Genomic DNA, 25,433 nt, shown 5'->3' on the forward strand with positions numbered 1-25,433 from the left:
GCCGCACGCACCAAAGTCAGGTGAGTGTACACACCATCAGTGACCCTTCATGAAGTCACTGAAGTGAAAAAAGCAAATAATGTTTCTGTAAGGCCCAATGCATGTGGTTTTTGGTTTTTGGGCAGTGAAAAATTTAAATCATGGCAGGTCTGCATCGACTCCCACATAGTATTATTTTTTATTTTATTTGATGTTCATGTTCTGATTTATTAAAAAAAACAATCAGAAGTTACAAGTTACTCTTTACTTGAGTAGTTTATTCATTGAGTACTTTCTTACTATGACTCAAGTAAATATTTGTATGACTACTTTTTACTTTTGAGTTATATTATTCTAAAGTAACAGTACTCTTACTCGAGTACAATATTTGGCTACTCTACCCACCTCTGCTAGTGAGCTACTTTTAGAACAGGCCTGCGGGCTACACATGGGGTCCTTGGGGGCTACCTGGTGCCCGCAGGCACCACGTTGGTGACCCCTGTTCAGAAATTCAATCTGACGTTCTTACTGTGCTCTGGGAGTACAGTGTTCAGAGCACCAGCGAACATTTCCGAGTGTAGAGAGCATGCTTGGAGTGAATTTCCGAACATACCATTGGTTTCTTTAATTTCATTGGACGACGTACCTTTAATGTCCAATTAGATCATGGTGGGCGTAGATTAACCTGGAACGTTCTGGAAAGACCAATCCAATCAATTTCCATTTTGCATTGTGGCTCTAAGCAGGGAAGCAAGCTAATGACGAAGAAGCAATTCTCGTAAAAATACAACAAGCGGATGCAGTCTCCTGGTTTGTTTTGGACTATTTGTAACCCATTTGAAAATGTGATGTTTTTTTTTTGGTTGTTGTGCTAAGAGGAATGTTTTGTGCACTAAAGAAAAATGCTAATTGCGATTTGCAATGTAGCATGCTAACAATGCTAGCATTTTGTTGGCCTCTTGTATGCCAAGTATAGAGGTTTAAATACAATTCAAAACTAAAGAGACTTTTTAAAGTACAGCGGAGTATGGATACACTCTTTGGACCCTGCTGTGGATACAAAGTCGTCTCCCTTGTCTGGTTTGTGCTTTGGCTAAGCTGCTTTGGTGAGAGACCTGCATGGAGGCAGTGGGCGCTTCTCTTGCCCCCAGCAGTCTCTATCGGCTGAACTGGGGATTTGTTAGTACCATTCTAACACAGTTTCACATGCATTTTATTTTGTGCTTGCATTGCAAGTGAAGCAGCCCATTTTGTTTTTTGAGGACACAACTCACCCAGGCAACATCAGATGAAACAACACTGAACTAAAATTTAAGGGGAGATACCTAAATTGAGTCTGTGAATACCAAATCCTATATGTTGTTTAATTTTATTAATTTTTTTGTTCTACTAAAACATATATTCTTGCATTTGAATTTACTGATTGTGTCTTTCATTATTAAAAAGCTTACTTCAACAATAATAATAATAATGCATACCACTTCCATAGCGCTTTTCAAAGCATTCAGATGCTTTACAATAACAAACAAGGTTTTTAAGATTTGGGATTTATAAAGCAATTTATCTATACATTTCCTTACTTTTTGGAGGCCCCGTAATTTGTAATTTACTTCAAAATGTTAGGATTACTCTTTTGTTGAATTTCCTGTTTACCAAGTTGATTTACAGTATAAGTACCCAGGACCATATTTACTACCACCACAAGAGTGTTAATACATTAACTGCATAGGATGGGCGTTATATAGCATAAGCATATAGATGTTGTAGATCATTGTTCTTAATATCATATATGTATTGTCTGTTCATACACAGACTCACTGAGCTATTTTGACAAGCAACATGGCACGTACCCGAGTGGTGGCAAGCAACACGACATGCAAACATGGCGGCAAATTCGATAGATTCTGATATGAGGAGGAGGATAGCAGAATGGGTAAATGTTTCTGGACAATTGTGATATTGCTGTAGCACATAATTCTGTCTTGTAAAGTAAGCTGTAGATTTACATGCTGTTGTTGATATTGTATAGGTGGAACCTAACTCTTTTTTCTGAAGCCACCAACACACATTACAGCACAAGAACAACACACCAGGACACACAGTTAATTCAACTTGTAAGTATTGATAACTAATGACTATGAGTATTAGTATAAGTATTTTGAACTTAACAGAATACCATACAGCACAACTAAACAGCAATCACAATGGGCCATATTGTCCCATATGCCTAAATCAGAAAATGCGCGCAGCTCTGCCTTTTTCTGTCTGTTTGCAAATCATGTTCAACCTACAGTAAATTGAACACACTACAAAGACAAGATATTTAATGTTCAAACTGATAAACTTTATTGATTTTAGCAAATAATCATTAACTTAGAATTTTATGGCTGCAACACGTTCCAAAAAAGCTGGGACAGGTGGCAAAAAGACTGAGAAAGTTGAGGAATCAGAATCAGAATCATCTTTATTTGCCAAGTATGTCCAAAAAACCCACAAGGAATTTGTCTCCGGTAGTTGGAGCCGCTCTAGTACGACAACAGACAGTCAATTGACAGAGAACACTTTTGAGACATAAAGACATTGACAAAAAACAGTCACTGAGCAATAAAGGGTTAATAGTTATTTGGTAATGCCGGTACATTTTTTTTTTTTTTGACAATTGTGCAAAAGATGCAGAGTCCTCTAGCACTTAGAGCAGTTCGAATGACTAATATTGCAATAGTCCGGTGCAATGACCATTGTGCAAAGGGCGCCGAGACTTCAAGGAGTGTATGCAGTTTAAAGTGACGAGTAGCGCGATAATCTGGGACAATGTTGATTGTGCAAATGTTGCAGATACTCCTCAATCAGTGTGCAAATGGAGCAGATGCTACTCTGGCATGAGTGGCCAGTATTGGTCAACAACAGATATGCAAATACCTGTTTGGAACATGCCACAGGTGAACAGGCTAATTGGGAACAGGTGGGTGCCATGATTGGGTATAAAAGGAGCTTCCCTGAATCGCTCAGTCATTCAATTGCAAAGAGGGGAGAGGTTCACCTCTTTGTGAATAAGTGTGTGAGAAAATAGTCGAACAGTTTAAGGACAATGTTCCTCAACGTACAATTGCAAGGAATTTAGGGATTTCATCATCTACGGTCCATAATATCATCAAAAGGTTCAGAGAATCTGGAAAAATCACTGCATGTAAGCGGCAATGCCGAAAACCAACATTGAATGCCCGTGACCTTCGATCCCTCAGGCGGCACTGCATCAAAAACTGACATCAATGTGTAAAGGATATCACCACATGGGCTCAGGAACACTCCAGAAAACCAATGTCAGTAAATACAGTTCAGCGCTACATCCGTAAATGCAACTTGAAAGTCTACTATGCAAAGCAAAAGACCCCCCCCCCACCCCGACCTCTGGAGCCAGGCCTGGAGGTGGGCTCAAAGGTGAGCGCCTGCCGCGCCTGCACCCATGGAGCCCGGCCAGGCACAGCCCGAAGAGGTAATGTGGGTCCCCCTTCCCATGTGCTCACCACTTGTGGGAGAGGCCAAGGGGGTTGGGTGCGTAGAGAGCTGGTTGGCGGCAGAAGGTGGGGAACTTGGCGGGCCGATCCCTGGCTACAGAAACTGGCTGGAATGTCATCTCTCTGGCAGGGAAGGAGCATGAGCTGGTCTGCGAGGTTGAGAAGTTCCGACTAGATATTACATGATATGTAATGCTGAGAAAGATCTCTCCGGACCAGACTCACCTCCACACACAGTTTGGGCTCCAGTACCAGTCATCTTGAGAGGGGTTGCACTCTTTTCCACTCTGGAGTTGCCCACGGTGAGAGGCGCTGAGCAGGTGTGGGCTTATACATACTTATTGCCCCCCATTCGGTGCCTGAATGTTGGGGTTTACAATGGTGGAGGAGAGGGTAGCCTCCCTCCGCCTTCAGGTGGGGGGGGAAGGGTGCTGACTGTTGTTTGTGCCTCTGCACCAAACAGCAATTCAGAGTACCCACCCCTTTTGGAGTCTTTGGAGGGGGTGCTGGAGAGTGCTCCCGCTGGGGATGCCATCGTTCTGCTGGGGGACTTCAATGCTCACGTGGGCAATGACAGTGAGACCTGGAGGGGTGTGATTGGTAGGAATGGACCCCCGACCAGAACCTGAGTGGTGTTCTGTTATTGGACTTCTGTGCTCATCATGTGTTGTCCATAACGAACACCATGTTCAGACATAAGAGTGTCCACATGTGCACTTGGCACTAGGACACCCTAGGCCGCGGTATGTGTCATCTGACTTGCGGCCCCATGACACTCGGGTGAAGAGAGGGGCGGAGCTGTCAACCGATCACCACCTGGTGGTGAGTTGGATCCGATGGTGGGGGAAGATGCCGTTCCGACCTGGCAGACCCAAACGTATTGTGAGGGTCAGTTGGGAACGTCTGGCAGAGTCCCCTGTCAGAAGGAGCTACAACTCCCACCTCCAACAGAACTTCATCCACGTCCCGGGGAAGGCGGGGGACATTGAGTCAGAGTGGACCATGTCCCATGCCTCCATTGTTGAGGCGGCCGACCGGAGGAGCTGTGGCAATAAGGTTGTTAGTGCCTGTCGTGACGCCAATACCCGAACCCGTTGGTGGACACCAACACTAAGGGATGCCGTCAACCTGAAGAAGTTGCATTACTTTTACTGAATTTATTCACATTGATTTGACAAGGTAAAAACACATTGAGAATTGTGCTTTGGACTTAATCAAATGACATGGAAAAATTTTAGGTTTTGGTATGATTTGTGTGTGTGTGTGTGTGTGTGTGTGTGTAGGAACGTTTCAAGGGCCCTGATTGAAGTCTAAATTACTTGTTTTAAGATAGGTTTTGAATAAACTCTTACTGTAAACCAATTTTGCTACTTTTTTTATAGATAAGGTTGGATTTCTTGGAAACAGCGCAAAGGAGAAACAAAATGTTTTGTTTCAAGAAAATGTCAGAGTTTAAGCCTTTTTTACTAATTAAAATTCACAATATTTAAATTCTTAAATTAAATAAAAAATTAATCAATCATGAAAATATACCACTTATCTTAAACATTTCCTACATACCAAATTTCTTGCTTGTAATCAGCAAACTAAATATTAAGTGAGATGTAAATTCTTAAATTAAGCAAAACATTATTTAATCATGAAACTAGAAAGGTTTCTTAAAATTCTTGCTTGTAATAAGCAAATGTTTCTCATTTTAAGACTTGTTACTATATTAAAAGCGCCAGATTTGAGCTTATTTTAAGAATTCTAGCCAAGCAAATTTTGCTTACCCCATTGGGAGAGGTTTTTTTTTGTGTGCTCAAAATAAGAAAATTTTACCAAATTTGAGGAAATTCAGCCTATTTCTAGACAGGCTTTTTTTTTGGCAGTGTATACATAAGCAGGGGGTCTCCGCTTCAGCTTTCCATCTGTTTAGGGGTCCTCGACCTGATATAAACCATTTAAAAAAAATTCTTTGTATTAGTATCGGCTTGGAGAATCAGCAAATTATCGGTATCGGTGGAAGAAAACGGTTATCGCTACGCTTCTCAAATTCTTTTTTTTTTTTTTTTGCATAGTTTTCCCACCTCAATGTTTAAGATAATCAAATGTAAATATCAGACAAAGGCAACCCAAGTAAACATAACATGCATTTTTTTTTTTTTAAATGGTGATCTGATTTATTAACAGGAAAAAATTATTTACACCAACCTGGCCCTGTGTGAAACGTTAACTGCCCCCTTTTTAAATCATGAATTAACTGTGGCTAATCAATTTTTTGGAAATGCTGAGCTTATTTTCACTGACCATACTCAGGCCTGATTACCTCCAGACGTGATCAAACAAGAAATCACTTAAATAGAATGTGTCTGACAAAATGAAGTCGGCCAAAAGATCTCAAAACAATTAATTTAATGGTCAACGTTGCCATGAGGTATGCGGTCAGGTGGCTGGGGCATCTGATTCGGATGCCTCCCGGACGCCTCCCTGGTGAGGTCTTCCGGGCACGTCCCACCGGGAGGAGACACCGGGGACGACCCAGGACATGCTGGAAAGACTACGTCTCTCGGCTGGCCTGGAAATACCTTGGGATCTCCTTGGAAGAGCTGGATGAAGTGGCTGGGGAGAGGGAGAGTGTGGGCGTCCCTGCTAAAGCTACTGCCCCCGTGACCAGACCTCGGATAAGCGGTAGAAAATGGATGGATGGGTCAATGTTGCCATGTATTTTTTAAAGCTTTGTTCTTCCTTTCAAAAGTGCCTGAATGGCTCGCTGCTCCGCATGCTCACCTGCTATCTATGCCTTCTGGCTGTGACGCACATGCGCAGTAATGGTTATCTGGGTCTTTCTGGTGACGCACATGCACAAGTGGTCATCCTGGTTAGCCGTGTGAGGTACCCAGAAGAATTACAGCTAACCGACGTTAACAACGGAGCCCGGACGTTTGATCATTTCACCATACTTAAGAGGAATGTGAGGCAAAACCTGTAAACCAGAACATGCCTTTCATGGCAGCATAACAGTGGTACACGAGCATCTAAAAAGGAAGCATGTTGTGGCTGATTCAATTTCATCTCGGCAACCTATTTGGCTAGTTGGCTGCTAATATTAGCGTCAATGGCTGTGAGCTACTTGCTCAAAGCTGTAAATTATAAGTTTAGCTTAAAGCTAACAATGACGATTTCATTAACCTTAGGATGCAGGTTATGTGTTTGATGTAACGTTATAACCACATACGGAGTCAGCCAAAAAACATGATATACAAAAAAGAAAATTTGCATACATATTTTAATACCAGATTTATTCAGACATCACGGGATTAACACAAGTTAGCTTTGGCCTGTTCATGTTCAAAAGTGGTGGCCATTAGCTTCCAGACATTTATGGGCACTGCTTGGGTAACGTTGGCCAAAGTGCCCAATGGGATTGCTGCACATGCATTTTCAATTTCTTGTCTAAGGGCCACCAATGTAGTTGGTTTCCTGCGATACACAACATCCTTTAGGGTCCCCCATAGGGAAAAGTCTCCTAGTATTACAGTAAATCTGGAAAAAAGTGTGGGGAACTCGACTGCACTTCTTCGTCTTAGCCAGTGTCCTTGCAAAGTCTCATCCAGATAAGCTCGCACGTCTCGGTGGTGGTGTGGTCTGTCTTGTTGAAAGGAAAATTCTCTCTCATGATGTCTGAATAAATTTGGAATTAAAAATATTTCTGCACATTTTCCTTTTGCTGATGTGTGTATACATTTTGGGGGCTGACTCTTTTATATGAATAGAAGACTGATATGCTGTAGCATGCCGGCTGAGCAACATGCCTACATGACAGCAATGTTGGCGGGAGCAATGTTCTCATCATTGACAATGCATGTACATTATTACACTATTATCAGATCAACATTGTGAATAAGGAACTCTTCTTAATGTTCTATCTGGAAAACTAAAGGTTACAAATTATCTTAATTATCTTTTGCACATACTGTACCTTACACAATGCAAGCTGGAAGGTAATGATGGATGTGTAAGAGCAGTTGCTTGCTGGTGCGATAAGCTTCAATTTACATAATGCTGGCATCTGGCAGAATCTTCACACCTCCAAAACTATCACTTTTCCGGAAAAAAAAAATATATATTTTATGTTGAGCCATTAACACTGCACGGTCGAAGAGAGCAAGTGATCGACGCTTGAAAATAATGCTGTAACAATTCCTTCATTATATCAATGTATCGATTTATATTCCTACAATCCACCCGGATTGATCTGTGCTCAGCAAGTTAGCCTTCCGGTCAAAAATATATAGATTTAAATCATTTTAAAAGGTAATCAATTGATTGTATCGATACAAGGAAATAACGCATTGGATTTACGCATGGTTCAATCCAGTTCAATAGAATAGTTCAAATAATCAAATTGGACTTTTCATTGTTGGCCTATTATTTTAAAATAGTACATGGAGTAACAAATACAATTGATTTGTTATTCTCTTGTTTACGTCCTCACGAATAGTGAGTGAGGATATACATCCCGAGTAAGAGCCTCATTAATGACCATATTTAATTTTTACACGATTCCCTTACAAGAAACAACAGAAATCTAAGAAATTTCACCTACACTGTCCAGTATGCAGATATTTATTTCACAGTCACACTGGATGATTTTTTGGCTAAAAATGTACTGAATTGATTTTCAGCTACTGAATCATTTCGGCTCATATTGTTCTAAATGAACAATATCATAGTTGAACGAATCATGATATGAATCGAATCATTGCTAAAACGAATCATTTTGACCCCTACTTGAAAAGATATGGGATTGATCAAATTTGGACATAAGAGCTGCCATTGGCTGGCGACCAGTTCAGGGTGTACCCCGCCTCTCGCCCGAAGATAGCTGGGATAGGCGTGACCCTAGTGAGGATAAGCGGTATGGAAAATGAACGAATGGAACCACAAGGTTTCGGCCCGACGCCAGTGGTATATTCAGATTAGTCAACTAATCGCAAAAATAATTGTTGACTAGTCGACTATAAAAATAATCATTTGTGGCAGCTCTGTTTTCTACCTTGTGCAGCACTACACTACCTATGTCCCCAAAATACTTTATACAACAAAGAAATTATGCATGGATCGGTCGTAACTAAAGACATGCAGGATGAAAGCAAAAAAATAACAATATAATATTAAGGTTAAAAAGGGGAAAATGGTGCATGCTAGATAACCATAACCACAACACAAAGTAAGTTCTAGAATGCGACACCGAAAGAAATGTGTCACAGAGTGCAGGTGGACGTTTACAGAAAGATCGCAGATTGGTTTGACAGTGAGAGTGAGTTTGTCTGTTATGGTTATGATGATGGCTGGAGGGCCCCATTAAGGAGACCAGGACACGATGGATTGCGAACACTGTGCACATACACTGAGCACTTGCTGGCCCATTTAGGCCCTATGATCCTGGTCGTTCAGTTTCTCTTTGAGGTTGCCGCTCTCAAGGCTTAATTGGACTTGACAGTGGAGGGATGGGACCAAGACAAAGGAACACTCTTCTGCTCCCCACATCTCTTCTTCCCACACATCAGCGCTGTTCGCCAAGCTCAGCACAAAATCACCCGTTACTTTCCCACTCTTTTTTTTTTTTAACCTAGAACGCGCACAGCATTTTCAACAGATTCTCCTCCATCAGCTTTGTTCAGTATTCAGGCTTGTCAGGCTTGCTAAGTCACAACAGGAAAATGTGGACAAATCAAGCCTGGTTACAATCATATTCACTCCCCTCCACAAAGGTTTTAACAGTGAGGCCAATTATTTCATTTTAGCTGTAGATGGGGGTGGGGGGATCTATAACATCAAAAGATGAACATAAAACAACAGATTAAAATTTTCAAATTTTATTTTCAATTATGTTCATCTGGATATGATACACCCATTTTTCCTTTCAGCAAAAGCAATGGAACTTGTGTCTGACAGGTGGGTTTTGTTGCCCATGTGTGTGTCTTATTATGTTGAAACAATCAATAATGCTAAATGGTTCCTTTTCAGATTTGGGTTTGGCCTGTGAAGAGTATATTTATGAGTAAAATATTTATACTTAAAGATGTAACCAACATAAAAACCAGAGAGCCGTCGATGGCTGAATAACGAGCAATTGTGAAGCAAGAAGACAGAAAATAATTTACAGCCAGTGGACAAACATTGGCCATAGTTAGTACAACCATTTGGAGTGTCCTGAAGAAGAAATAAACCACACCAAGCATGTAAACTAGGGAAAACAACAGCAGTTGATGACACATTTTGAGAGCTGTAAAGAATGTCCTAAAACAAATATTAGTGATAACAGCAACGACCTCCAGAAGTAAAGTTGTGGCTGCCCAATCTTAGTGTTTGCATAAGACAAAAGTAAGGATGGTTCCCTAAAAGATGCACCCCTGCAACCATTCATTAGCAAGAAGAATAGAAAGGCTAAGCTTGATTATGCAGAAAGCTACAGAGGCAAGCCTAAAAAATACTGGGACAAGGTTTTAGGGCCTGGTGACACAACAATTAACCTTATCAAAGTGATGGAAAGGCCTAAGTTTACATAAAGAAAGGATCTGCTCATGGTCCCTAACGGACAAACTCATCTGTGAAACACAGTGGAGGTCATGTCATGGCTCGTGCTTGCATGGTTTCTTTAAGGATGAGATCACTAATCTTCATTGATGATGTAACACATGATGACAGGCACAAATGAACTTAAGTCTACAGAAAGATATCTAAATTTTAAGAAAGATGAAAACAAACATATTATTGGGCGATCCTCTATCTTGCATCAAGATAATGACGCAAAACACAAGAGTTAATTGGGAGGTTGACATGGAAGATTTTAGATTCGCCAAGTTAACACCCAGACTTAAACCCTATACAGCACAGGTGTCAAACTGGTGGCCCGGTGGGCAGATCCGGCCCGCCACATCATTTTATGTGGCCCACGAAAGCAAATAAAAATTTCTCATTGTGTTCTGGTGTAATGCCATTGAGATATTTGCAAGCATTTTTTTTGTTATCAATCTCCCTTTGAAAAGAAATGTAATAGTTGAAAAACATGTTTTTATAGGCTTCTGATTTTAAAACTCGCTATTCATCAATGTGTTGTGTATACAGTATGTAATTACAGTATATGAGGTCATCTTTCATTCATATGGTTTCACAGTTGTAGCGGCCCTCCGAGGGAAGTCATAACTACGATGTGGCCCGTGACAAAAATGAGTTTGACACCCCTGCTGTAGATTATGCAATCTACTTGCTAAAGATGAGACAGAAGGGAGTGACACCCTCCCACCACCACCTCATTCCCCCTTTTTAATTATTGATTAATAAATATTTGAGTGGTTAAATTCAAATATACAGTCCACTACTATACAGTGGAAACTGAGGAGCTGTTCTTAATTTTTAGCTTGATAATGACTCAAAGCATACAGCTCCTGTCCTAGAAGATGATGAAAATGAATCTATTCAAAAATATCCACTGTACACTGACCAAAATTATGACCACCTTCACAATATAATGATATCTAATACATGAGCGATATAAAAATCTTCTGTCTTTACTAAAATGTTCACTTTTGACCAACACTGTCAGAGAGTTATTAATTGAACAATAAATTCATTTAAGGTCACTGATGGTGTAGTGGTATGGTCGCCTGACTTTGGTGCAGGCAGCGTGGGTTCAGTTCCCACTCAGTGACGGTGTGAATGTGAGTGCGAATGGTTGTCCGTGTCTATATGTGCCCTGCCACTGACTGGCGACCAGTTCAGGGTGTAGGCCGCCTTTCGCTCGGAGTCAGCTGGGATAGGCTCCAGCATCCCGTGACCCTAACCAGGATAAACGGTGTTGAAAATGGATGGATGGATGAATTCATTTAAAAAACGAGGTTGGAGAAAAAATTCCAGATCCAGGCACTCAGTGGGATAACAAATGTAAAAAAGCCTTTTTTTTTTTGTTTGTTTTTAAGGGCTCAGCCGTGAAAAAACACCAACGCGTATCAACTCACTGGTCTTCATTAGGGTCTTGGAAACAAACAATAGTGTGCAGACATAATTATAGTGCCATTGAAAACGGGTTTGTCACTCAGGTGTGTGCGTGACAGTTGCACCATTTCTGTAAGCCACTGGGGGTAGCAGTTAAAATAATGCCCAATATCATTACAGTCAGTAGCAGTTAAAACAAGACATATACAGATCTTCAACAAGACAAAAATAAATAAATAAATAAATAAAAAGATCAAAACAGTGGAAAATCTCATCGCTAATACGAATATGCATTTTTAAGTAAATTCATTACTGTGGTTGCCGTTGCCAGTGGTGTAGCACTGTACTGCATCATACTGATGACTGACAGCTGTTCCCAATGTTTTGGACTCTCTCAAGTAACTAATTAAGGTAACCAAAATCTTGTAATTTACAGTATAATTTTCTTTCACAGTTTCTATCAAAATGTAGCATAATTACCTTTGGAAAGGCAGAATATAATGATACAGCTCTTTTAGAGAATAACATTCTATTTTAAAAGTGGTCAGAATTTGTGGCTGGTTGCTATGTTGCTAGCTGATTCACGTCACTTATAACTACCTTATCAATAAATTTAACTTTGGCTTTGCAACAATACCAATATTTAAGAACTGTCTGCTAACCCTAATCCTCTGATTGAGGAAGACTGAAGTTTGCACATATTTTACCAAAGCTTCATAAATCAATCTTGAATGGCCAACAGGCCAGAGGCCAAGGACTTCACCCAGTCAGTAATAAGTAAGAAAACATTGTGACTGTCTTTGTAATAACACAAATAAAATTTGTGGAATATACTGATCCAGAGTGTTTGTGTTTGGGAGGGAGGAAGGTCTTCCAAACTCCTGCTGGAAATAACCCTGACTGCTTGGCTGTGCCTCTGACTACCACTTCAACCACAGACTTAATTCTCTCCACCGTGTATAGGAAATTTACTGCTTAATTTCATCTAGTCATAAAGGAGCATACAGCACCTGGCTTTTCTCATCCTCTGTCCACTTCTCACTGCGCTCACGACTAATGCTGAGTGAGACATAAGCTCTTATCGAACCAAGTGTGTTTTCCAAGCGATAAGGCAAATCAACATTAGCTATACGTCTTCGATAGAAACAAATCTTTTCACACTCCCACAGGACACCACAGACTGTTGCACCTGCAAACCATGTGTGAAAATGCGCATATTAATTTAGACACCTTTACCTTCACAATGTTTACCATCCCCTTTATAGCCCGACTTGCAGATACACTTGTAGGATTTCAGTGTGTTCTGGCAGATGGCGTCGATGCTGCAATTGTCAAGTGCCTCTGCACACTCGTCCACATCTAGGAAGAAAGAAAGAAGTTGTTAAATGGATTGTAACACACACAAAAAATAATAATAATCCATGTCAACCGCAATTGATTTTGACTAGTAAAATGTAGAGTAAAGCAAAGAATACAGCTAAAATGGAAAAACCCTCCATACGCACTTATTGATGAAACTAGACATGCATCTCTTTCAAAAGCTTTCATAACACAGAAAACCTCACTCTGAACATCTTTAGTTCAGGTGAGTCTTCTTTTTCATTGAACATCTGATAATTTAACACCCTCACTTTCTATATATAGTGGACTTAAACAAAGTCTCCACACCCCTGTTCAAATGCCAGGTGGAGCCCAAGATAAATCATTTCTAAACTAGCTCTTCCAGAAGCACATTTGTGAGGTCACACACTGATGTTGGACGAGAAGGCCTGGCTCTCAGCATGCGCTCTAATTCATCCCAAAGGTCAGGACTCTGTGCAGGCCAGTCAAGTTCATTCATACCGGACTGTCATCCATGTCTTTATGGACCTTGCTTTGTGCATTGGTGTACAGTCATAAGAAAGCGGCCAGCTCCAAACTGTTCCTACAAAGTTGAGAGCATGGAATTGTTCAAAATCTCTTGGTGTGCTGAAGCATTCAGAGTTCCTTTCACTGGAACAAAGGGGCTAAGCCCAGCGCCTGAAAAACAACCCCTCACCATAATGGTACAATGCAGTCAGACAAGTACAGTTCTCCTGGCAAATGCCAAACCCAAACTCGTCCATCAGATTGCCAGATTGAGAAGCGTGATTCGTCACTCCAGAGAAGAGTTCTACTGTTCTAGAGTCCAGTGGTGGCGTCCTTTACACCACTGCATCTGACGCTTTGCATTGCACTTGGTGATGTATGGCATGGATGCGGCTGCTTGGGCCATGGAAACCCATGAAGCTCTCGGGCGCGGGGTGAGGGTGGGGGGGTGCTGGTGAATGTTGTTAGTGGAATAGGTTGGTTGGTTGGTAGGTTAAGGGTTGGGTATTTTAGTGTAATGAGGTAGGGGTGTATGTATGGGGGAATGGATTATGGGGTTGTGTGTGTGGGAGTGTTTGTGTATTAGGTAGGGTAGGGGGGGATGATGGGGGGATGAAGTGAGTAGTGGAATAGGAGAGTTGGATTTGATAGAAGGGGTTGTGAAATGAGGATATTTGGTGGGTTGTTATGAGATGGGGGGAAGTGGTAGGGGTTGGGTTTAGAGTAGGGTGAATGGGGTTGGGTGGGGGTTTTAGTGGAAGGGGGTGTGTGGGTGGTTGTAGGGGATTGGGGTGGGGGTAAGGTGGGGGGGGGAGGGAGGGGGTGGGGGGGGGTGGGGGGGATGTGGGGTTTAGGTTTTGAGTGTTTGTTTGGGTGGGTTTTTGTGTGTGTGGGGGTGAAGGGGCTTTAATAGTAATTAGGATAATTTACCCAAGTGTTTGTAAGATTTTGTTATGAGCCAATGAAACCAAGGTTCAATTTTTGGGCCATAATTCCAAAAGGCATGTTTGATGTAAACACAACAATGCTCATCACCAAAAGAACATCACACCTGAAGTGAACCCAACCTGGACTTGGGGCCTTGGGCAAGGTGGAAGGAATTATGATCAGTTCGAAATAGCAGTTAGTGTTCGCACAAAACCTTCCTGCTTTGCCTTGAAAGAAAAAAAATCCTACTAGACATTCTGAAATGTATTTGGGATTAATCCCTTTGAATAGTGACAGGTGTGTGCTTACTCCCATTTAATCTGAGTTTGCATGTGATTGGTTACTTCTGAAGACAGCCACATCCCTGTAATAAGAGGGTGTGCACAATTGTGCAACCACATTGAGCCGTTCACTTTTTCCCTCTCAAAAATAGCATTTTTTATAATTGAGCTGTACAAGTTCACATTCATGGTGGAAAAAGTTTTGAAATTATTTATCTTGGGCTCATAATTATATATATAAATGGCATTTAAACAGGGATGTGTAGACCTTTTATAGCCACACTATCAGATTAACCATAGTTAACACTAGGCTTTACACGATCAGGATTTTTGGGGCCGATCACCGATCAGCGAGTTAAAAAAAACAATAACCGATCACCGATCCGATCACAAGAGGGAGCAATGTGTCTATTTAAATGACCTGTTCATTTACTGTATATACATGTGTACTTATTGTTCAAAACATTTTATTTACAATAAATGATGTATCTTTGTTCCTCTATTTATGCCAGTGAGGCATAGTGACAGACAAAACAAATGAATGGTCTTCTATTAGATGGCAGGAAGTAAATACAGTAATTAATGTATCCACTTTTTGTGACATTTTTGTTTGTTGGTGTGCCGTGAGATTTTTCAATTGTAAAATATGTTCCTTGGCTCCATAAAGGTTGGAAAACACTGCTCTAGTCAGATCATGTATTTTAATCAGTGCTTAAATTACTTTATTTTTAATGAAATGACTTCACCCACAGGCGACATGGTGGACGACTGGTTAGAGCGTCTGCCTCACAGTTCTGAGTTCAATCCCCGGCCCCGCCTGTGTGGAGTTTGCATGTTCTCCCCGTGCCTGCATGGGTTTTCTCCGGGCACTCCGGTTTCCTCCCACATCCCAAAAACATGCATGGTAGGTTAATTGACAACTCTAAATTGCCCGTAGGTGTGAATGTGAGTGCAAATGGTTGTTTGTTTATATCTGCCCTGAGATTGGCTGGCAACCAGTTCAGGGTGTACCCCGCCTCCTGCCCGATGATAGCTGGGATAGGCTCCAGCACGCCCGCGAGCCTAGTGAGGAGAAGCAGCTCAGAAAATGGATGGATGGATGGATGGACTTCACCCACACCGAAACTTTCGAGCATGATTCGACAGGACGACAGCATGTTTACGTCCAACCGTTCGTGCTACCGCTATCTTGCTAGGCTACATAACATTTTATTGCATGCTTGCGAGCCGTATCGTATTAAAAGTACGTGAACATACCTCAAGCAAGCCCTAAACGAACATCCTCTCCTGTCCTGAGCCCCAGTGACCACCAACACACGTTTTTCCCCATTTTGTCCTCATAATATAGTCGGCGTGATCCACTCTTGTTGCCGTCGCCACGGTAACGAGTGTATCCGGTCGCATTTGAATTGACAAGATAAAGCCCAATGATCGTAAAAAACAGGATGCGGTGGTATTGGAATACAAGATTTTATTGCAGTAGTCTGACATAGTGCAATCGTGAAAGAGCAAATTTGTCTTGGAGTCTGATCCGGGCATTACTTGTTGCCTGTCTCAGACGTGTTGTCTGTCCCACACCGCTGACGTTTTTTTTTTCTTTTTTTCTTTTTTTTTTTTTTTTAAATAACTTCATTGGCCGTCAGATATGTACAGTACGACGTCAAAAGACATGTGACAAGGCTAAAAATAAACTAGCTTTTGGATTCAAATATACTGTGCACGCGGCAAAGCAGAGTTAATGTCTTTTGCAGGGCCGATCTCGGCGAATTATGACATTAAAGCCGATCAGCCGATCAGTATAAAATGATAAATATCGGCCGATACCGATCAGCCCGATCAAATTGGTGTAAAGTGTAGTTAACACTATAAACCACATGGATCAAATTCAGCAAACCCATTATCTTCACCTAGAGATTACCCTTATGACACATTTACCAGCTATGCACCATCAAGATGGCCAGACAAAAGCAGTCGTAGAGGAAATGCCGTAATTTCTCGTGTATAGTGCGCATTATACATAGCTATAGGGGCAAATGGAAAAAACTTTAAAATGTTATAAATGTATGCCGCCATCTAGTGGTTATAAAAAACTGTACACTTTAATTCCAAAATGCCACCGCCACCTAGTGGTTATAAAAAGGTGTAGCCTACACTTTCATTCCAATATGACAGGGGGTACGTATGACTGCATATATGTACACTTATGCTAAAAGGTTTACATACCCTAGCAGAATTTGTGAAATATATATATATATTTTAATATGACTGAGGAATGAACAACAACCATCATTAATTTCTTTATGGTTATGTTTTGTTTAATAATGCTTTCCTGAAATGCTTGACCCTTTAATTTGAATCCCATTAAAATGAAATTAAATGTGTTTCACCTTGTCCTTCATGTTTTCTTTAAAGAATTGTACCCATTTTACAAATTCTGCCTGGGTAATCAAACATATGAGTACAACTGTGTGTTTTCTAATTTACTAAATAAAAGTAGGGCTGTGAATTTCAAAATAAGAGCCAGTAAATTTTAAAAAATGGATTACGTGTTCAAATAAAGTTCTTAACTTCAGAATAATTCTTTGTAAAAACTAACAAAATACAGATAATACTTCATGTTTTGATCATATGGGTAGAAGCAAAATCATGCATTGTAAAAATGCACTATACATGTGTAAAAGGGTTTTCTGGAATTTTGAGGTCAACTTTGGGGGTGCGTATTATCCATGGGTGCGCATTTTACACAAGAAATTACGGTACCTAGAAGTAAGGGCTAAAGGTGAGGGATACTCTGATGACAAGTAAAAGTTTGAATAGCCCCTGATGACTCGCTCTATTGTTTATGGTTGATGAGGATGAAAGACCAGGTGTACTTCTTTTGGAGCTAAAGAATCATAATAATACATGTCAGGTAATCAATCATTGCTCAGTAGGCATGCACTGCGCACATCTATGTACTGTATTCTTTCGCTGCCCTCTGGCATGAGTTTCTCTTGAGAGCCAATCTTCATGCACGTGGCTCTACATGAGAGTCTGTGTCCTCTATATTGGCCGGACAACATGCCAATCATTACACGCCGTACCAATGATTGGTCAGTTAGAATATGTCACTCACTCTGTATTGATCAGTGGAAAGCTACTCGGTAATCATTCATGTAGCAGAAATACAGTAACTGCCTTGTGCATCGGTTAACATATTTACAGAACACGGGAACCAAATATATTTTATTGGGCCAACTGTTGAATAGAAATAATGAAGTTCACGGCACACCAGAGTAGCATCTGCTCCATTTGCACACTGATTGAGGAGTATCTGTAACATTTGCACAACCATTGTCCCAGATTATCGCACTACTCGTCACTTTAAACCGCATACACTCCTTGAAGTCTCAGCGCCCTTTGCACAATGGTCATTGCACCGGACTATTGCAATATTAGTCATTCGAACTGCTCTAAGTGCTAGAGGACTCTGCATCTTTTTGCACAATTGTTTTTTGTCAATGTCTTTATGTCTCCAAAGTGTTCTGTAAATTGACTGACTGTTGTACTGGAGCGGCTCCAACTACCGGAGACAAATTCCTTGTGTGTTTTGGACATGGCAAATAAAGATGATTCTGATTCTGATTTGACCAAAATACATCTTTCCAAAATATTGAAAGTGTAAAACGGAACTGACGTTATAATTTTATTTTAATCTGTGACTGTAACAACAAACGATCATTGTTTAATTCAGCTAATGACATAAACACCAACCAAAAATGTAAAAGTAATCAGCGTTTAGTTAATGCCAACTGCTGCTAGTCTCAAAACCTAATGTAGTGCAAATGCTGTCAGTGGGATGTGGTACTAAAAATTCATGAGTTTACGCAGCATTCTCGGTTGAGTGAGCCAGCAATCAACATACACGTGTGTGGGCATTTAGCATGCATGGTAAAATTTTAGTTATTTTTTAAGACTGGACCAAAGACCACAATCTCATGAGCAAACACAAATACACCCAATAAAATAAAGATTGTATGACAGCAGTTGGACTTTAAATAACGGACTGAATTACTGTAGATACCCGCATTACTGAAATGAGCATGAGTTGAATTGTTCCATTTTAAGTGATCATTGCTGCAGGTTGAGAATGTGAAAAGATAAGCATGGAAATGGATTCAAGCAAACGCATGGTCAGGTCTGCCTTCACGGAGGCCCTATTCCAGCCAAATCCTGGCTAACTAGCCCAGGTGTTCAGGATTACCCCTCTGCACACAGGGGAAGGGCAGTTTAATAAGGTTTACATAGCTTCCAATATCCACTCTTATCACAAGCCCTCTGCAGGAGCCGGCTGATCCCACTGGGAAATGACCTGCAACCTAAACCCTCACGCTTAGCACACTGCCTATTCCTGGAGGACACAAGGTATGCTGTGGTGATGAGCACAGTGACAATGCAGAATGCTTATACAATTGTAATCATAAACTCTAGCATTTCCGTGATGCGTTTGCTGTAACGGGATCAACATCAGCAAAGTTTTACCCATGGAAGATTATTAAACTTGGGTTGACTTCAGGAAGAGCATCAAGCGCCAAGGTCATACTATATAGGGAGACCAATGTCTTCAGGCACCCTGCTTCATCTTCCTGCAGGCCAAAAGATTTATTTTAGTAAAGATTAATCACCTGATTGTTTCGCAGATTCAGTGTTTAACTATTGGGTTTGAAAGATAATACACAGTGTTTAAGTTGGTGATGTGTTCCTGTCCTCAATATTTGATTGTCTAAAATGCATTTTCGAGTACTTTCTGTGCAATATGGAATTTAGTATGCAGTCAGGGTGGTCATGACTCCACTCCTGCCAAGTTTCCTTCAGGTCGTTTAGCAATCCAGAAGCTCCCCCAGTTGCAGTATTGATTTATATTATGTGGGAACAATGGGACATCTCCTGTGAAGTAGCCTTGATCTTTAGTCATCTGCGTTCCCAGGAAAAAAAGACACCACAAGAGGAAGTATTGTTTTTAATGTGTAATGTATTCATTACAGTAATTGTCACATTTGTTGGAGCCAGAGAATACTTTCATGTTCCTGGACTTGCACTGTGAAAAGCAAGGTCAAACAGTTCGGCTGGTTTCTAGGCAGCTCTGTAACAGTAATCAAGGTTAAAATCCATCCTTGGCCTTTTTGTTGCAACACTACCACAAATGCCCCCTGAGGATTTAGGGGAAGATAATCAGGCCAAAAACATCTTCACTTTTTAAATTAAAATGTTGGCTGTCCTTATTTTTCCACCAGCCATCGCTGCCTGTATTCATTATGACAGAAACACACAAGAATCCTGCTTATCTTCCTGTTATTAATGTTCCCATTGGACCAACTGATTTACTTTAGCTCTCCAAATTTGCTGGTACACACCCTTTTGGCTTGTACTCAAACATTTAAAGAACTGAAGACAGAAGAAAGGGTATTCAATGTGGTTGCGAAGGTCCTCCATATTTTATGCAACATATCGGTCCGCTGGCATATTTTGGCCTTATGTAAACAAATCAGACCATATTTGGTGTAACCACCCAAACCGGTTGAATATGTAACTATGTGCAAGACATCAAAAATTCCACCTCTAATCAATGACAAATGGTAAATTTGTCTTACAGCTGCATTATTTTAAAATCTGTCACCAAAGGAAATGCCAACCACCAGCCAAATCACTAAACATTTTTTGTAGTGACATGAAAATTACCAAAATGAGCAGGGTGGAAAGCCAGGCAAACATATGACTAGCCCGTTGCCTTTGGTGTTAGCTGCATGAATGGAAATAAACACAGCAATACCAGTCACATGAACTTCGATCATCGTCTGACAAGTGATTGTTTGGAAAGAATGAAAGAATTCCATTGGACAACAAATGTTGCATATGCTCCAAATTGCTTTGGCCAGGAAATAAACATGTCAGAGTCAATACATCCTTTGGTGCAGTCTGAGACAAAAATGCCCCATGTTCAGTAATGCGGCCGTGGTAATTGACTCATGCCCAAGATTAAAAGATTGGGTTTTCCCAGTGAGTTTCTTTCATTCTTTTGTGTTGAGGAATCATAGTTGTTGGGAACAAGTTAAGCGAGCGGAGGATGAAGCCAATGCAGTGGGACAAGGATGAATAAACAAAGTCAAAACCAAACAAAAAAATACCAAAGAATAAAGGGCTGTGGGGGGGAAAACCCATCGGTTAAAATAGTTTCCACCAGAGGACATATTATTTTCCATGTGGCTGCCATAGCTCGTCTTGTTTCAGCACATTTAAGACTTTTAAGATTTAGTTTAAAATAACTGGAGGGGACACATTTCAAATGTCAATGAAGCCAATTAATATACAGTGCTTGAAAATTTTTATTGACCACCACCCAATGTAAGGTTTATACCACATGTGCCCTAAATGAACAGAATCTCAAATTTACATTTGTGTTATGTTTTTGTAATAATTAGAACGCCAGTATCTAGAATCTCTTTAAACAAAATATTTTAAAGGCTGCAATATATTTACTGTTATCCATGAATTTTCAAATTTACTAAAAATGAAAATTTGCAAAGCACATTATTTCTTGATATGACAAATGATAATTATCTACTTGCATTTGTGAACAAAAAAAATATTTGTGGTTGAATGTTATGCTTGGTCACTGATGGTGTAGTGGTACACTCGCCTGACTTTGGTGCAGGCAGTGTGGGTTCAGTTCCCACTCAGTGATGGTGTGAATGTGAGTGCGAATGGTTGTCCGTGTTTTATGTCCCCTGCGACTGACTGCCGACCAGTTCTGGGTGTAGTCCAACTTTCGCCCGAAGTCAGCTGGGATAGGCTCCAGCGTCCCGCAACCCTAACCAGGATAAGCGGTGTTGAAAATGGATGAAAATGGATGGATGTTATGCTTGATTAATTCCTGACTTCACAGAAAAGCCAGGTGAGCTGGCTCAAATTTGGGTATAAATGGGGAATTCAGTTTGAAATCCCTCACTGCTGTTCGATATGGGAAACTCTAAAGCAGTGGTCCCCAACCTTTATTGCACCATGGACCGGTTTATAATAGGCCCCCCACCATGGACCGGTTGTCAAGGTGTGGCATACATATACAGCAAAAATGAATTAACATGACCGGCTTAAAAACTAATGTTAAATGCATGAAAAATAGAACTCACAATAACGCATAACGGATAAAAGAAGCTTTTTTTTTTCTTTGAGGTCATAGGCTCTTCTTTTGACTCCTCAGGTGGCCTTTTTCCTTTTGAAAACAAGCTTTCCGAGGAATTTCTTTTTTTTTTACTCATTTTTGCGGACTTATTTTTAGTAACATATCACGTAACCGACATGCAGTCTAGTGTTGTTTCGTTTGCGAACGTTTCGTTCAAAAGCACAAATCTTATCAGTGAAAGTAAGCGAACTGAATCAGTTTTATTAAATGATTCGTTCTTTGAGCTTGGCAGCCGCCATGAGCGAATCAGCTGGGAGAGGAAACGCTGCAGTGTTCTGTGCAGTCTTGACGTGTCAATTGCGACGCGCAGCTGTTGCAGCGGAGAAGAATTTTGACACGCAAAAACGCAATACAACGGAAATTATATAAATTTGTCATTCCTTCTATGCAGACCGGTAACAAATGCATCATGGACCAGTACCGGTCCGCGGACCGGGGGTTGAGGACCACTGCTCTAAAGCACTTAATCACCTCTTGTATTTATGAGAGGTGGTGGAATAAATTTGCTAAGCACCGTTTGTGCTAAACTAACAAAACTGTGTTTCAGGATCTTATGGGGAAAAGACACTGGTTTATGATTCTCTTGTGATGCAACATTTGTAAAAACCTGTACACGGAAAGCCAGAAACCTTCATTGAACAAACCGATTGATTGGAAAACATCGGCATGTGTTTTACTCGATACACACATGTACGATGGGTACAGAAAGTATTCAGACCCCCTTCAATTTTTCACTCTTTGTTATATTGCATCCATTTGCTAAAATCATATAAGTTCTTTTTTTTGTCATTAATGTACAAATAGCACCCCATATTGACAGAAAAAATACGGAATTTTGAAATTTTTGCAGATTTATTAAAAAAGAAAGACTTAAATATCACACAGCCATAAGTATTCAGACCCTTTGATCAGTATTTAGTAGAAGCACCCTTTTGAGCTAAAACAGCCATGAGTCTTTTTAGGAATGATGCAAAAAGTTTTCACACTTGGATTTGGGGATCTCTGCCATTCCTCCCTGCAGATCCTCTCCAGTTCTGTCAGGTTGGACAGTAAACGTTGGTGGACAGCCATTTTCAGGTCTCTCCAGAGATGCTCAATTGGGTTTAAGTTAGGGCTCTGGCTGGGCCATTCAAGAACAGTCACTGAGTTGTTCTGAAGCCACTCCTTCGGTATTTTAGCTGTGTGCTTAGGGTCACTGTCTTGTTGGAAGGTCCAGCCCAGTCTAAGGTCCTGAAGACTCTGGAGAAGGTTTTTGTCCAGAATATCCCTGTCCGCATTCATCTTTCCTTCGATTGCAACCAGTCGTCCTGTCCCTGCATCTGAAAAACACCCCCACAGCATGATGCTGCCACACCATGCTTCACTGTTGGGACTGTATTGGACAGGTGATGAGCAGTCCCTGGTTTTCTCCACACATACTGCATAGAATTAAGGCCAAAAAGTTCTATCTTGGTCTCATCAGACCAGCGAATCTTATTCCTCACCATCTTGGAGTCCTTCAGGTGTTTTTTAGCAAACTCCATGGGGGCTTTCATCTGTCTTGCACTGAGGAGAGGATTCCGTCGGGCCACTCTGCCATAAAGCCCCGACTGGTGGAGGGCTGCAGCGACGGGTGACTTTCTAGAACTTTCTCCCATCTCCCGACTGCATCTCTGGAGCTCAGCCACAGTGATCTTAGGGTTCTTCTTTACCTCTCTCACCAAGGCTCTTCTCCCCCGATTGCTCAGTTTGGCCGAACGGCCAGCTAAAGGAAGGGTTCTGGTCGTCCCAAACTTCTTCCATTTATGGATTATGGAGGCCACTGTGCTCTTAGAAACTTTAAGTGTAGTAGAAATGTTTTTGTAACCTTGGCCAGATCTGTGCCTTCCCACAATTCTGTCTCTTCTTCAGGCAGTTCCTTTGACCTCATGATTCTCCTTTGCTCTGACATGCACTGTGAGCTGCAAGGTCTCATATAGACAGGTGTGTGGCTTTCCTAATCAAGTCCAATCAGTATAATCAAATCCAGCTGGACTCCAAAGAAGGTGTAGAACCATCGCAAAGATGATCAGAAAAAATGGGCAGCACCCGAGTTAAATGTGAGTGTCACAGCAAAAGGTCTGAATACCTATGGCTGTGTGATATTTCACTTTTTCTTTTTAATAAATCTGCAAAAATGTCAACAATTCAAATTTTATCTGGCAATATGGGGTGCTGTGTGTACATTAAAATGAACTTTAATGATTTTAGCAAATGGCTGTAATATAACAAAGAGTGAAAAATTTAAGGGGGTCTAAATACTTTCCGTACCCACTGAATAACTGCATTCTCTTGACTCAACAAAACATGACTTACGGAAGAATGGAAACCAAACATGACTGGTCTGGTTGGAAAAAAATGTGAACGCTTTTTCTTTTGCTTTATGATAGCGTTCACATTCAGAAAACAGTTGTTAAGAAAAACACAAGGACATGCATGAACTGCGTGTCCTACTAGGTCTGATCCTGCGGAAGCGTATTAATAATAAAACATAAAAATTATCATGTTAAAACAAGATCGTTATGATATTTATATAGCTATAGTTATGATAGATACTATCATAGTTTAACAAGATAAATTATCCACTTATAACGTGATAAGCTTAATTTTCACATTTGTCCAAAAAAGCTGAAGCAATTCATTCTGGTTCTGGTCACTGGCTGAGCCCTATGACGCTACATGTGATTTTTTGTGTGTCTTTTTTAGTTGATAAACATGAATATTCAAACTCTTTGGTGGAAAACTTTGGTAGGCTCCTGCTCAGTATGAAAAACAAACTGGGATTAGCGGTTCGTACATTGATGAAGAAGGCAGCTCGCTAGCTGTGAGAATTAATGTGAATTGTAGAACACATTGACCACCGACACTTCAAACGTATGTCGAGGTAATATGCGTCAATTTGGTGCCAACCGGCATAGGGTCTACTCTTCCCCGATGCGCTGCTCCCCACAGCTGAGAAAGCCCATGAGCCTGTCTGCTTGACCAGCAGCAGCTGGTCGGCAGCTTCTCCCGAGTCCGCACTCGGTGACGAACAGAAGCATTTTTACAAAGTGGGGGAAAACTAAACCACTAACACCTTTCACACACGCCAGAATGAGCGCGTTCATTTTAACTTCCATCAGGCAGTGCTTTGACGCAAGCAATTTTGATTAGCCAGCATGGCTAACATGGGCAATATTCGCATCGCCACATCCTGTTTCAATACAATGCGAAGTGTTGAGTATGCAGCGCGAACACCGACTGGCGTTCAACTTGACCCATGAGGTGAGTCGGCATCCCTCATGGCGTGTTTTCTAAATGTACTGTAGTTCTGAAAATAAAATATTTTGCCATCAAAAGCCCTCTCTCAGTCTTGTCTTTGTTTATATTATAGTTTATGGTGTCACACCAGCAACAAATATTACGGTCAAAGTCACTGTTCTGCTTGACATATTTGTTTTTACATAAAGCTTGTTTTGTCCACTTTTTTGTTAAGAAACCGAACAAACTTTTTTTTCCAGGTAAAAAAAGGAAGTCTACTCTTTTGGTGGTTTCAGTGCTTATATTGTCAGAGAGCACAATATTATGTGGGTCTTGAACAATCAATCTAAATGCTCTAAAATGGCTGGCAATATGGGGAACTCTGCTTTAAAAATTGTTGCGGTGAATTAATTAAACAGTAATCAA

At 40.8% G+C, this 25,433-nt stretch overlaps 1 protein-coding gene across 4 annotated transcripts in view; it reads right to left on the reverse strand.

The window, feature by feature from the left end:
* scube3 (signal peptide, CUB domain, EGF-like 3) overlaps positions 1-25,433 on the reverse strand; it is a 135,904-nt gene that overhangs the window by 86,995 nt on the left and 23,476 nt on the right. For all 4 annotated transcript variants that reach the window (XM_061795676.1, XM_061795683.1, XM_061795666.1 and 1 more), the window contains exon 2: positions 12,711-12,833. In XM_061795676.1, the coding sequence (XP_061651660.1) occupies positions 12,711-12,833 (123 nt within the window). The remainder of the gene's footprint in view (positions 1-12,710; positions 12,834-25,433) is intronic.

Source organism: Phyllopteryx taeniolatus, chromosome 1, assembly GCF_024500385.1.
Source record: "Phyllopteryx taeniolatus isolate TA_2022b chromosome 1, UOR_Ptae_1.2, whole genome shotgun sequence".
NCBI lineage: Eukaryota > Metazoa > Chordata > Actinopteri > Syngnathiformes > Syngnathidae > Phyllopteryx > Phyllopteryx taeniolatus.